Source organism: Notothenia rossii (genome assembly GCF_949606895.1).
Source record: "Notothenia rossii genome assembly, chromosome: 3".
NCBI classification, from domain to species: Eukaryota; Metazoa; Chordata; class Actinopteri; order Perciformes; family Nototheniidae; genus Notothenia; species Notothenia rossii.
The window spans coordinates 24,050,729-24,064,775 of record NC_136901.1 but is presented as its reverse complement, the minus strand read 5'-3'; the positions used below and the strand labels follow the sequence as shown (position 1 = coordinate 24,064,775).

At 39.1% G+C, this 14,047-nt stretch overlaps 2 protein-coding genes across 2 annotated transcripts; both read left to right on the top strand.

Annotated features, from left to right (window-relative positions):
• The first annotated feature begins 854 nt into the window (after nucleotides 1–854).
• On the top strand, nucleotides 855–7,288 carry ndufs2 (NADH:ubiquinone oxidoreductase core subunit S2). The gene is made up of 14 exons (XM_079670686.1): nucleotides 855–1,010; nucleotides 1,935–2,038; nucleotides 2,579–2,769; nucleotides 3,144–3,264; nucleotides 3,841–3,953; nucleotides 4,242–4,316; nucleotides 4,452–4,529; nucleotides 4,631–4,716; nucleotides 4,841–4,960; nucleotides 5,727–5,856; nucleotides 6,164–6,259; nucleotides 6,501–6,584; nucleotides 6,943–7,000; nucleotides 7,087–7,288. Exons 1-14 carry the CDS (start codon nucleotides 904–906, stop codon nucleotides 7,122–7,124), a joined length of 1,401 nt encoding a protein of 466 aa, XP_079526812.1. The 5' UTR covers nucleotides 855–903; the 3' UTR covers nucleotides 7,125–7,288.
• A 170-nt stretch (nucleotides 7,289–7,458) lies between these two features.
• fcer1g (Fc epsilon receptor IgFc epsilon receptor Ig) lies at nucleotides 7,459–13,353 on the top strand. The gene is made up of 5 exons (XM_079670687.1): nucleotides 7,459–7,672; nucleotides 10,605–10,696; nucleotides 11,573–11,623; nucleotides 12,525–12,548; nucleotides 12,667–13,353. Exons 1-5 carry the CDS (start codon nucleotides 7,609–7,611, stop codon nucleotides 12,718–12,720), a joined length of 285 nt encoding a protein of 94 aa, XP_079526813.1. The 5' UTR covers nucleotides 7,459–7,608; the 3' UTR covers nucleotides 12,721–13,353.
• Nucleotides 13,354–14,047: the final 694 nt, after the last annotated feature.

The following is a 14,047-nucleotide window of genomic DNA, read 5'->3' as shown; positions in this document are numbered from 1 at the left end:
TTAAAGAATAGTAAAGTTTAAAAAAGGTCCTTTAAGTATCTTACATTCTGCCTACCCTTTAAATTATGACACATTTGTGGTATGGGCTACGAATAGCGATAAATAAAACGGGTTTCAGGAGGTTGGGGTCTTATAATAGTTGGGATTTGTTCTTTAATAAAGACAAATATATTGTGTGATAGATTTTACAAAGTAAACTGGAAACATGAATACGCTTCTCTTTCTTGAGTTGCTCTTAATGTTGATACACACAAATAGAAATACAGCTGGAAGGACGATAAAGCTGAACAGAGCAAAAGATAAAGACTGCTAGTACTGTACAATGTACATATATGAAAAGATAGATAGACATTGAGACAATAGATAGATGATAGATAGTTAGATAGATACTTTATGTATTCCTAGTTGGGAAATTGTTTTGTCACAGCAGCAGTGTGCAAGAATTATAAAATTTCTTTAAAATAGTTGCACACATCTTGTGTCCATATCTTTCTGTTTTGGTGGTCATGCCACGGTGCATGAATGCGCGGGTCATGGTCAAATATCTGGATTAAGAGTTTGCTTTTTCTTTGCACAGCATGAAAGAAACGCAAAATGAATGGGCTGTGATTTGAGTTTTTTAAGCAGACGTTGAGTTCAATAACTTGTACGGCCCTCAAAGGATGTTGTAAAAATTGAAATGGCCCTTGAGAGGAAAAAGGTTCCCCACCCCTGTACTAAAGGGACAGAAACATACAGTATAAATACAATAAAATGAAAACGTTGAAGAAGCAGTTTGTCAGGCAGCAGTTCGTGCTATAAACCGATAGGTGGCAGACACACGTTCTTAACTGAATGCACTTAACTACAAAAGAAGAAACTCCTCTACGTCATTGGCCAGTGAGTGTAGCACTAACAGCCAAAATGGCGGGCACGATGTTGAGGTCGCTTACTAAACTAGGACGTCCTTCAACAAAATTGATATTAAATAATAATTTGCTGAGCCCTGCCTGTACTGTCCTGCAGAACAGGTAAGATAACAAGAATACGAAACGTGAAATTTTTGTGTGGACAATGTGTGGCCGTTTTAGCTTGAGCGTTACATAAATATGCATACTGACACACAGGCAAATGTTAGCATAACGCTTAAAAAGCCGACAGTGCAAAAATGATTATAATCACCTGCAACAGTATGTAGTTTCTTTCTGAATGGAAAATGTATTTAACAATGCACGCAGAATGTAATCATCGAACAAATATAGCAATGTCATCCTTTTTAAAGCGGCGTTTGTCTAAGGGTAAACTAGCTATTGTGCGCTATCTAGTTGCTAGCGTTACCTAAACTGTTACCTAAAGTTAGCTTAGCTTTCTGATTAGCTAATGTCACTCCGTTGTTTTGCAGCTTTAATGCTGTATGTAAAGTCAACGTATATGTGGTACACTCTGGTTATGAGGCTCCCAAATAGTGTGTTACCTGCATTACATTCTAGCTATATGTAAGACCTTTGACTAATGGTAAACATGTGAAGAAGCCTGCTTCCGACACATCGCTATTATCAGACTCAGTCGTATATCTCACCTTCGGCTTAGAGGTCTCTAAAATGTGTTTTTGTTCCTAACATGTAATGTGTTGATTATGTAGCAGTGGCACCAATGTCAAGCAGAATTCAACAGGAAAGCTTGTTATTGGCATAATCTGATACCGAGGGAGTTCTACAGATGCTTTAGGAGTTAAAGTCTATGGTTAAAACTTGTTAATGTAGTCATGTTTTGATGTTGCAATAATTAGCAATATGTCTGATCTGCCTGTGTCTCTCATCGGCTACTGTCATTAATGGCGATTCAATAGCCTGAAAATGTGGTACATACTTGGGGTTAGAATGCTGTTTTTGTCTTTAATTGTCTGCCTAAACAATGAAGAAAAATACCGTGCCTCATGTTCAATGTTTTTACAGGCAGAAACAATGGCAGCCAGATGTGGAGTATACCGAGCAATTTGCCGGGGCCGTGATGTACCCCACTGCTGTTAACGAGAAATGGGTCCCACCACCATGGAATGGTACAGTCATCACACACACACACACACACACACACACACACACACACACACACACACACACACACACACACACACACACACACACACACACACACACACACACACACACACACACACACACACACACACACACACACACACACACACACACACATTCGCAGTCTCACATTTAGGGCTATATGTATATAAAAAACAAAACAAGTATTATACTTATTATACTAACCTATTTCCATTATTTTCCATGGTGTTGTCAATCCACCAACCCTTTTTAAAGACATGTCTTCAGTGTCACAAAACTGTTTACATGTACACAGAGCACTGGATTTTAACACATTGGACAGCTACATACCTACATAAAGTAATACAAATTGTTCCTACATAGGCAATAGAGATTTATTGAACTGTTTATGTTGTCCATTGGTTGCTTTCTTAGTTATTTGTATTAGAAAGCATATCTTAAACCAATACTAATTGTTCTGCTCTCCATGAACTAAATTGGCTAACCTTCCCTGTATGTTTTTTGTTTTTTGTTCCTTGCAGACAAAGATCCTGATGCAGTGAAGGATGTGTCTAACCTGACCATCAACTTTGGCCCCCAGCATCCTGCAGCTCACGGCGTGCTGCGTCTAGTCCTGGAGCTCAGCGGAGAGTCCGTCAAGAAGTGTGACCCCCACATAGGCCTGCTTCACCGTGGCACAGAGAAGCTCATTGAGTACAAGACCTACCTGCAGGTACTCAACCACTGATGATATCTGTAAATAGTTTTTACCCTTATAAACGTCTAAGGTAGTGGGTTGAAGAGCACATTTTGGATGTTGGATGTTGATATGTGCTATTTGGTCTAAGGACAGAAAATAGCATCAGAACCCATTGCAAAAATTATGTTTTTTTGCAATGTACACAACCACATCCTCTGGAGATTGAGCTGTGTTTACTTGGTAAAACGTAGCTGGTGCCCGAGCATAGGAACACCCCCTCACTTTAAAAGGATCAAATTCAACTTCTCACCTCCAACAGTCTTGATTAACAGACCTTTCTCATGTGTCATTTGTCCCGCAATTGTTTTGGAATTCCCTTAACCAAAACGCTTCTTTTTTGACCACAGGCTCTGCCCTACTTTGACCGCCTGGACTATGTTTCCATGATGTGTAACGAGGAGGCCTACTCTCTGGCTGTGGAGAAGCTGCTCAACATCCAGGCCCCCCCCCGTGCACAGTGGATCCGAGGTTCGGACAGGCAGTGTCTGCTGATTCTGCAAAGGCTATAGATTTGAAATCAAATGATTTAAGGCCTAAAAATACCGTGAATATATTTTTAGAGGACCTATTTTTGCCATTCATAACAGGCTGTTGTATTAGACGTTAAATGTTATAGTGCTATAACTCGTGAAATTCAGAATAAACAAATACTACTGATTTTAAAGGGATTCTGGTTTCGACAGATCTAATGCATTAGAATTACACAAACACAAATTATTGTTAATTAATAACCCTAACCCCCTGTGTTCCTACAATCTTGTATCTGTCAGTTGCGGTCAATGGTCATAGTTCTACATCCAGTGATAATGGTTAATAGAATATTAAAATGTTTACAGGGTTACATTTTAAAAGCATTTTTCTGTACAAAAGCTAAAGAGAGAAGAAGTATATTGCAAATCTTCTCGCTTGATCAGCTAGGAACACGTGAAATTTTGTTACATTTGTTTGACAAATGGCTTAAAATCAATAATTGATTTAAAAATGACCGACTTATTTATTTATTGTCAATAGTCCTAAATGGTTTGTTGTGTTTTTGTTTTGCAGTTCTGTACGGAGAGCTGACCCGCATCCTGAACCACATCATGGCCATCACTACGCACGCCCTTGACATCGGTGCCATGACCCCCTTCTTCTGGTTGTTCGAGGAGCGAGAGAAGGTCAGAACCAGTCTGTCCTTTATATGTTATAAACATTGTTTATTCTGTATTGCACTTGCTTGCAACATTCTTAAAAAATCAATACCATTTGGCACGTGAGACACGCATTACCTTAAAGTTCCTCTAAAGATGAAATCAAGTTACTGAAAATAATTCAAGTTGGAGTAAACGGAACATCTGTGACCCATAGAAGTGACTATAGTTTCATTTTCACGGAAAATCAAGCTAATTGTAAATAAATGTGGATGCCCCTTTTCACTCTGAACTGTGATCTTTGTTTCCTCCCAGATGTTTGAGTTTTATGAGCGAGTGTCCGGAGCCAGAATGCACGCTGCATACATCAGACCTGGCGGTGTGCATCAGGTAAAATAACTCATTTTAAACAACACAATTAAGCGATCTCTTTGTGAGAATTGTGTACGTAAGATGTATCAATTATTTTACCTGTAGACCACTTTATCAGATCATGATCAGTGTTAATGATCTTATGTGTTTCAGGATATGCCCGTTGGCCTGATGGACGACATCTATGAGTGGTGCAAGAACTTCTCCATTAGAATCGATGAAGTAGAAGAGGTGACTTCTTCTATATGTTTTGATCTCCACAAGTTCTTTACACGATAATGATGTGGTGAAAATCTATCATTAAATGCTCAAATGTGTTTTCTTCTTGCCAGATGTTGACCAATAATCGTATCTGGCAGAAGCGTACCGTGGACATCGGGGTGGTGACGGCAGAGGAAGCCCTCAACTACGGCTTCAGGTAAACCACCTATTCCCCTTCAGTTCCCTTTTATGAAATGCACACACATTTTATTTAGTATGATATTTCTACCCTGATATTTAACACCTCTCTTCTCTCCCCCACCCCCACCCCCACCCCACAGTGGAGTGATGCTGCGCGGGTCAGGCATCAAGTGGGACCTGAGGAAATCTCAGCCTTACGACAAGTACGACGAGGTGGAGTTCGACATCCCCATCGGAAGCAACGGAGACTGCTATGACAGGTGAAAGACTTCTATTAGCTAGCGCTCCAACAAGAGATGTCCCCCCCCAAGGGGAGGGACATCTCTGAGCGGTTGACCAATCCCAACAGAGCCAGCCAGCTAACCAATCAGAGCAGACTGGGCCCTGTCTTCAGATAGAGGGTGAAAAGAGGTGCTGCAGCACAGGCAGTATGAGAACAATAAAGAGCTTTCTGAACATTAAAGCATGGAGACATGTCACAGTAGAAACAATACATACAATAATAAAACTGAACATTAGCATTATAGGGCCCCTTTAATCTACAAATAAACACTCATGTGAAAAGATAGATATTTGTCCGACATAAGAGTTGCGATGATATGTCATAGCTATTTTATAGCAGCTGCTTTGATCCAACATGTACAATTCTGCTGCAAGTAGGTCATATTGAACATTCAATTCTGGCACCCTGTCTATCAGAAAGTATTTTATGGCTTTCCCCGGACACCATATGTAAATAAATCATAGTTTTTCTGCAGATAAAGTTGAATGTTACTGGTTAAGCATTTCCATTGATGCAGCTTAGGCAGTGCCTTCTTTCCTGTTTAGTTCTCTTATCACAGATGTAGAGAAATGGCTCTGAGTTGAGCTGTTGGGAGCAAATGATGAGAAATAACGATGTCTATTTGTGTGATCAACCCCTCCCCAATTTACAGAATGACTTGAAGTTGATCATAATCTGTGGATGATTTCCTGACATGTGTTATCAGAGTCGGTAGCTGACTGTGTTATCTGCGTGTGGTCCAGGTATCTGTGCAGGATGGAGGAGATGAGGCAGTCGCTGCGCATCATGCTGCAGGCTCTCAACAAGATGCCAGAAGGAGAGATTAAGGTGGACGATGCCAAGGTGGCCCCACCCAAGAGGTCTGAGATGAAGGTGAGCTGGAGTGGGGATACCTTAACCCCCCCCCCCCCCGCACAATATCATTTTCCTTTCCATTCCATCCTATAAGCTGCTTTGATTACGCAAATGTAAAAAAGATCTTTTGCTTGGACTTTCCCCTTTTCTCTTCTATGTGTTTGTTAAATGTCAGTTGTGTTATCTTCACACTGTCATCTTTACAGAGTAAGCCACTTCTGCAATAAAAAGCACCTTAATTTGGCCGCCATTAAGTTCTGAGATCACTTCCTGTAATGTTTGTGTGCATCATCTGCTGAGATGTAACATGTGCTCTTTGTCCTAGAATTCCATGGAGTCTCTGATCCACCACTTTAAACTGTACACAGAGGGCTACCAGGTCCCTCCAGGCGCCACATACACAGCTGTGGAGGCCCCCAAGGTCAGAGACCCCATAAATGTATATGTGTATAAAACCACATTTTCGTATTTTGACTGGCTGTATAAATGCATCTGTAAATGCCCTAATAGAGCAAATCGATGTTAACCTTAAAAGGGTAGCACTCTGAAGATCCGTACTGTATACACTCGCTTCTTTGAGTCTTAATTAATTGTGAAGCCTTTGACGGCCCTAAGGGATATGCTTACTACAGTGTATTTATGTTTGTGTGTGTGTCTTGCAGGGGGAGTTTGGTGTGTATTTGGTTTCAGACGGCTCCAGCAGACCCTACCGCTGCAAGATCAAAGCTCCCGGATTCGCTCACTTGGTACGCACTCAAAACTTCACAAGACACCGTGAAATATTAACACACCGGGTATCAATTATTTAGCATGTTTAACGGCTTGTCCTTAAGGCTACTTTTAGCTCATTAAGTGGATTTTATAAAGTACTATAGAAGCTTTTTAAAAGCCCCCCCACTTTCTCCGTCCTTCCTGCTAATGTTTAACGCAGTCATTTTCATTTCGGTCTTCAAGGCTAAGATGTATTTTAAAGTTGCATAAACAAACTATTAGAGAAGTTAGTGCATTAACTCCAGGCTATAATCTTTTAAATTATGAATATTCAGTTTTCTAAGAGCTGCCCTGAATAGTAGTTATTCTGTTAATACTTCTTCTCTTCTCTAGGCTAGTCTGGATAAAATGGCCAAAGGACACATGTTGGCTGATGTGGTGGCCATTATTGGTAAGAAGCTCTCAACTCGATACTATAAAAGAAAGTATTAGCTTTTGTATGAAGTTATACTGAGCCTTTTCTTTTTTTTCTAACAGGTACACAGGACATCGTGTTTGGCGAAGTTGACCGTTAGCGTGCTGGTTCCCTAAAGATGAGGATTCTTTCTCCTCTTCACTCCTCTGTTAGTCATGTTTTCTTCCTGTTCACTTGTTGCTGTAGTGAGGCTTTGAGAGATGACTGCTAATAACCAGTGATGTACAAATACACTTAATAAATATTTTATGATTGGACAGCAAACTGTGTGATTTATAATCTTTTAAACATTTATTTTTCAAATTCTCCATTTCCGTGACTTAACTGAGAATCAACTATTAAGCATGACAGCAGAGACCCAACCTCTATGTTTGTCCTTCCTCTGGTTGGTGGTAAAAGGGGAGGGGTATGATGAGATCTAAGACAGATGGACTTATAGCTCCGACCACAACTTCCCCTGTTGGCTGTGAGGTACGCAACATTCGAGTTTTCACCAGCACAGAGAAAAAGAAACTACCCACTTGTCATCGGGTTTACTGCGGCCACTGAAGGAGCCCAGTTGTCCGTGTCGAGCCTCTGGAAACATGGCCATGAGGGACAGGAGCCCGCTACTCGTTATCAGTCTGTGGATGTGTTTCGGGAGAGCCGGTGAGTTGTGACACCAAACTGGGATAGACTGAACTTAAAGATGTTATATTGACTTCTCCGTTGGAGCTACAAACCCTAAAACTGAGCAGTGTGTGAACAGAAACTGGTTATTTAGGTAGCCAGTGTGAAGATAACCCAGTTTTGATGTTTTTGCTGTACACCACAATTAGTTTGTACATTGATGTTGGCAGGTATTCATTTAGAGCAGTGAGGTTTTTTTTGGCCTTTCTCTTCAGTGTAGGCAGTTCCTGAGGAAATGGAAACCGGGCCTGTTGGTTCTGTTTCTTGTGGCAACATGGCGCTGAGGTGGACCACTTTTTAAACTACTTCATATGTTAACGCAGAACTCGGCACACCCTGCCTCTGCCCAAAAAGTTCCCTTTTTTTTTTTGTTCCTCAAAAAATTGTGTTTATTTTGCAACATATATTCAGTAATTATAGATGGCGACATTAAAAAAAACAAAACATTTTCGATATGCACAACTTTATCGGCTCAACAACGGTGAAACGCAGATTTTTTTGAAATAATAGAAAATAAACCAAATGTACTATTTTCAGCGCATGTCTACGCACAATGAGACATACCTATGTAGCCCTTAAATGTGTGTTCACATTCTTTGGTCGAATAGGCAAGATGAAGTTAAAGTGTGGTAAATAGAGTAGCGCTGAAGCACTCAAACATTTATTATGAAAAAAATATTAAAGTATTTGTTTTGGTTCCCACTCCTCAAGTTTGTGGATTTGATTAATTTACTTTTAACTAATTTAGGGATTTTGTACTGTGTTCAGATTGACAGAAGCAATTCCAAGAAAACTTTTTTCTGACGTTTTACAGACCATTATTTATTGAAAATAGATTTTTGCTTTAATTTCAAACCTCACCTGACCACTTGTATTAATGTTGTGTAGAATTTCAAAAAAGAGAGCTCTCACTTTCAAATCATGTTTCCTCTATCCACTAAAATGCCTTCGTAACAACACATTAGAACTGCACATTCAATAAATCCCAATAAAAAATTGTATTTAAAATTAAGCTACAGCTGAGTGTCGTGAGAAACAGAAGTTCTCATCTTTGAAACTGCGCTGAGATCTGCTTGTAGGATATGAGTGGCGGTTAAAGTGTTCGGACAAATACTGCATTTTGAGTCAGTCTTTATCAGTCCATTGGTTATTTTAGGGGGCTTATACAGGGTTGGCTGTTTCCTCATAGCTGTAGTACACGCGAGTTGCGGAAACCAAAAGAGATGCTGATGGAGGCTAGATAATACACCACACATCAAATGTCCAATAATACCAGTCAATATCATGCGATACTCTGAAAAGGGAACATGATTTGTAAGTGGTGAAAAACCATCATGTGATCACAGATTTACATGATTTACAGATATGCATGTAATTAATTTAAAAAAGAAATACCCCACTTAATATGTGCCATAAAAGCCCATTAAAAGGTAAATACAAAATGACCTTGAACTGTGATTCATAAAAGGTCCATAAAAGTTATACAATAATCCATAAATGTGCCAAATAACAGTGTCTGTGTTCAGTGTCTTTTTGAGAGTTTTTATTATATTTGATGTGTCTCTTCATACTTATTTGATCTCACCAAATGTGTTTTTAGTTTTTCAATGACATTGACACTTTCGATCCTCTTATTTAAAGTGTTATTTAGGGGAGTTGAATGGTCATTGAATGAAAACAGTCAATATTAAAGCTGTCTGTTAGGAGGTGGAATATGGCCTGAATTCAAGCAAATAAAAAATCTAACTAACATCTTAACAATTGTTAATTGAGAGGATAATTTAATAACTTTTATGATATTTTCCAAATGGTCTAAGGCCCCAAACATCATTAATAAAACAAGTAGAAGGGATCACCCGCCTTCGTTGTTCATATTTACAAAACCAAATTCAGGAGGAGAGGAACTAACGACATAGTCCCTAATCATTTCCTTCAAAGTTACAGTCTTATACAATCAAGCAGTTTCATCACTTGATGTTTTCATTCAATACCTGCAAACCCAAGGTCAACATATTCAAGAAGATCGCTGTATGTATTCAGAAACACCAAACCATGACCCTATGTCACTGCTTTGAAAGGAATTTGCTTATCTGCAGTGAATTCTTCCGTGATCAAAGGATAAAGAAAATATATGTGAATTAGACGCCTTTAAAAGCTGACTTCCCGTCGCCTTTAGTAAAAGCACTTATGCAGGTACAATTTCCAGACTCAATATTACACGCTGCAGAAGGAGAAGCGGTTGTTGTTCATTACAGCTTAAAATGAGATTGCTTCTGATGTGTTGCAAACAGATAACAGAACCCACCCTTTTTTTAAATTAAATTTCCTTGATGAGCTGATTAACTGAAACTCAAACGCTACTTTTACTGGGGACTCGCAGAAGTGTTTTATTTCCGCTATTGTTTGCAAGGCTGTACTATCTTAACTATCTCACCCTGTGCTGAAAAAACTAAAACGTTTAATTAAATATATTACGTCAAAGGATTTCACATAACTGTATTAGGTTAGTTGAAAGCATTAATATTAAGTTTAAATAGGTTCAACTTAATATTATTGCTTTCAACTAACCTAATACAGTTATGTGAAATTTGCTGACATAATACATTTAATTAAAGTCAACGTTTCAGTTTTTCAGTATGGAATGTAAACATGTCATTTTTCACCATTTTGATTTCACCATCTCAGATTGTGACGCCACAGTTACTCAATATGCCGTTTTGTAAATGAGAATCAGAAAAACAAGCGCCCATCTTCACAGGAGAACCAACATGACAGTAAACAATAATGCAATAGTTAAGCTAACCTTTTGGAGGAAGTACTTGATGATGATGGTGTTTTTCTAATTATTTTGTATAGTAACATATGGGGAAGGGATATGAATTAATATAAGTAACTATCTTTGTTTCCTCAGCTGCCTTCACAGAACCATATGTGTGTTACGTGCTGGATGGCATCCTGTTTTTGTACGGCATTATCCTGACGGCGCTCTACTGCAGAATCAAGGTTTGAATGATACACACTTGCCTTTACACACACATTCATACTGTATCAGTGGCTGTTCTAGACTTATTTCACTGGGGGGGCCAGGATGGGGCCAATACTTTTAATGAGAGGGGCACATTTAATGCAGGAAGAAGCAGATTTTAAGTCAAACCATATGTCAAAAAACATAAAATACCATTATTGATGTTTGATTTAGTGACAGTACCTGTCAATGACTTACTAGAATTTTAATTTGTTACTTTGTTGTTACTTTGTCTCAAGATACCGAACATTAAAAGAAGTTCTGGGTAATAAATACATGATTTATTCAGCCAAACTCTGTTTTTAGCTTATTTGTTAATATTAGTTTTAGTCACAACATTTTGTCAGTAACTCAGTTTCAACTCATTGAAATGACATATCCCAGGTTACAGCACAGTAACTTAGTATTGTACATTAATTGCATTATCGAAGATATTATTCTTTTGGAGGGGGGCCACAGGGGGGTCCAAGCTCCGTGTAACTAGCCACTAGAACCACCCATGCTGTACATCAGATGTATTTAATATGGAAGAACAGATTATATTTTGAACTGAATGACTTACTTTTTAAGTAATCCAGCAACATGACGCATGCTTCACATTCAGAAAGGGAGAACAAGTATCAATCACATTTAGAATACAGAATACATACAGAATATATGCTGATGTAGTGGCATACAATACTTCTATTTGTTTATTGTGGCAGATTAATGTTTTGCTATACCGAAATAAGACTTCTTTGCTTTCGACACCTAATGTACCAAGAGAGTACAATTTGGAGCGACTAAACAACTGTTAATGGACGGTGAAACTACAGTGTGACGTGTGTCTCACTAATGTAACTCTGTCTATAAAGGTCAACAATGCGAGGCTGGCTAAAGCTAAGATCGGCAAGCCGGCCAAGAAGGTAAAAATACACACACACGCGCACACACACACACACACACACACACACACACACACACACACACACACACACACACACACTGTACATGTGTGGTTGAAATAGATGGCTCATTGTCTGAAATACATGTTCAGAACACAATTAACCACAGCACTTACTGGAGTTTCAGTGAACAACTAGACACAGAGCTTCTGTGGAGGCAAAAATAAACGTAACTGGTCACGTCTAACCTCATTAGGCAAACAGCGATAGGAAACACACACCTATGTTTTTTTCTGCGGCCCCTCACTTGCAGCTGTGTGCGGCCAGATAAGCTCTGCACCAGCGGCTAAATGGCTTTAATAGAAACATCTATGTGTTATAGTCGTGTTCCTGTATGTGAAACTACATTGCTTAGAATGCAGAGATAGAGCTTTTCATACTCACACTCAACCTCATTGCATTATATAAATAAACTGGAGATACTGTACATTGCACACTTGGTACATTATATTGTACTCATTTCTTTGTTTTATATTGTTTGGTATTGTGTCTAGTGTTGATAGCCTACACTACTGTATATATAGGTTTGACAGTTTAGGCTGATGTGTTTTTGCAATGCCTGATAACATGCTGCTGAAAAGAGCGGGCGACCTGCTGTTTGACAGCTTTACTTATTTAAGTGTATTATTTCCCATTACCAACCACAAACCTGCCTCGACACACACAAACTCACACTCTGAAGTGTACAGATCTGGTGTGTGGAGCTTTTCTGGCACGCATGTAGCTTGTTCTTCCTCTTTACAAAGATGTGTGAAGAGACATACTGTATATGTAGTCGTGGCCAAAGAAAGACACTGTGTGTTTTCTTTTGAGTTATCTTTTATGAAATATGTCTAATATTGCTGTTTTTCCTCCCTGACAGAGTCCTGAAGAGAGCATCTACACGGTACGTTGTGATTCTGTGATGATGTAAAGTAAATGAGGGATTGCTGAATCCTTAAAAAATACTTAAATACTATATTTATATTTATATGTATATCTCCCCACTCTTTTTTTCCTTCCAGGGGTTGACTCCCCACGCCACGGACACGTATGAGACGATTGGGCAGAAGAAGTGATTCAATAAGCGAGAGACAGATGCCATTCTTCTACATCTTTTATATATATTTAAATTTAGCATATCTAACCCTGCTTTTATTTTTGAGAGAATGTGAGAATGCGTGCAGTGTTCATTTCCCTTTTGCTATTTTTTTTCTAATATTATAAAAAAGGACGACACAGAAACAGGGAAGTTCAGCTGAAGATGGGCTGTTTACGCCTGTTTTGTTTCTTGCACATTCTTGCATTTTTAAACTGTTATGCTTCCGACACATTATGTACAAAAACTCAAATTAAATGAATGTTACATTTTGTCTTTAAACTGTCCAACGATCTATCGCTTTGAGGCCATCTGTAAGGCATCTTATATAGGAGAGCCAAATATCTCGAAAGATGTTGTACAAGATGGTGTGAGTGAATTAAAGCCATGTTCAAGCCTGAGATACTGAGCAATGTTACCTGTACACCACAGGATGGCAGTGACACACACACACACGCACACGCACACACACACACACACACACACACACACACACACACACACACACACACACACACACACACAGTCTTCTTTCACAGACTGTTATGTATGTAAAGTGCTGCCTGTAGGATGCATAGAGCTGTTGTATGAATAAAATCAATGTGAACTTGCACATTACATAATGTTGTCTCTCTTTGAATTACAGTTGATAATTAGGGGGACCCTGTCTCCTAGATATTATGTTTTGAAGGGAGTGGTAAACCTCCAGTCGTCATAAGGTAAACAACCACAAACAGAAATGATCATTTTCTCACTGTGTTTTGGCAACGTACAGTTTGTATGAGGCTGCAAAAGATTTATGTCTGAAAAGCCATTTAGTTAGATTTAAAAAATAGGTGTCCGAAGTCTTGTGGTCATGTGGGGGAAAACAATGCAGGAAAAACCATATACAAAGTAGGTATGTCCTGCTTATTCCTGTTTTTCAGATCTTGGAATTCTTTTCTGGGGTGTTAACTGGGATTATAGTTCTATAAAATTAATGGCTTAATTTGTTTTTCTCCTTTGGGAGGAGGCAGCTTTTGTCTTGGTGTCAGCCTTGTATAAAATCCAGCCTTTAAACTGCCACTCCGTGTCTTCTTTCACCTGCCTGATCAGAGCAAGTAAAGACGAGAAAATAACTGTCATGTACAAACCGGATTGGTGAGTTCTGATGCAAACGTGTGTGTGTGTGTGTGTGTGTGTGTGTGTGTGTGTGTGTGTGTGTGTGTGTGTGTGTGTGTGTGTGTGTGTGTGTGTGTGTGTGTGTGTGTGTGTGTGTGTGTGGGAGTGGGAAGGTGTGTGTGTGTCAGAGAGAGAGAGAGAGAGAG

Excerpts from the sequence above, each read along its gene's own strand:
- ndufs2 (XM_079670686.1), top strand. The coding sequence starts at position 904 with ATGGCGGGCACGATGTTGAGGTCGCTTACTAAACTAGGACGTCCTTCA. Across the intron at positions 3,265-3,840 it reads CCGTGCACAGTGGATCCGAG|TTCTGTACGGAGAGCTGACC; the intron begins GTTCGGACAGGC and ends TTTGTTTTGCAG. Across the intron at positions 4,717-4,840 it reads GCCCTCAACTACGGCTTCAG|TGGAGTGATGCTGCGCGGGT; the intron begins GTAAACCACCTA and ends CCCACCCCACAG.
- fcer1g (XM_079670687.1), top strand. The coding sequence starts at position 7,609 with ATGGCCATGAGGGACAGGAGCCCGCTACTCGTTATCAGTCTGTGGATG. Across the intron at positions 10,697-11,572 it reads CGCTCTACTGCAGAATCAAG|GTCAACAATGCGAGGCTGGC; the intron begins GTTTGAATGATA and ends CTGTCTATAAAG. Across the intron at positions 12,549-12,666 it reads CTGAAGAGAGCATCTACACG|GGGTTGACTCCCCACGCCAC; the intron begins GTACGTTGTGAT and ends TTTTCCTTCCAG.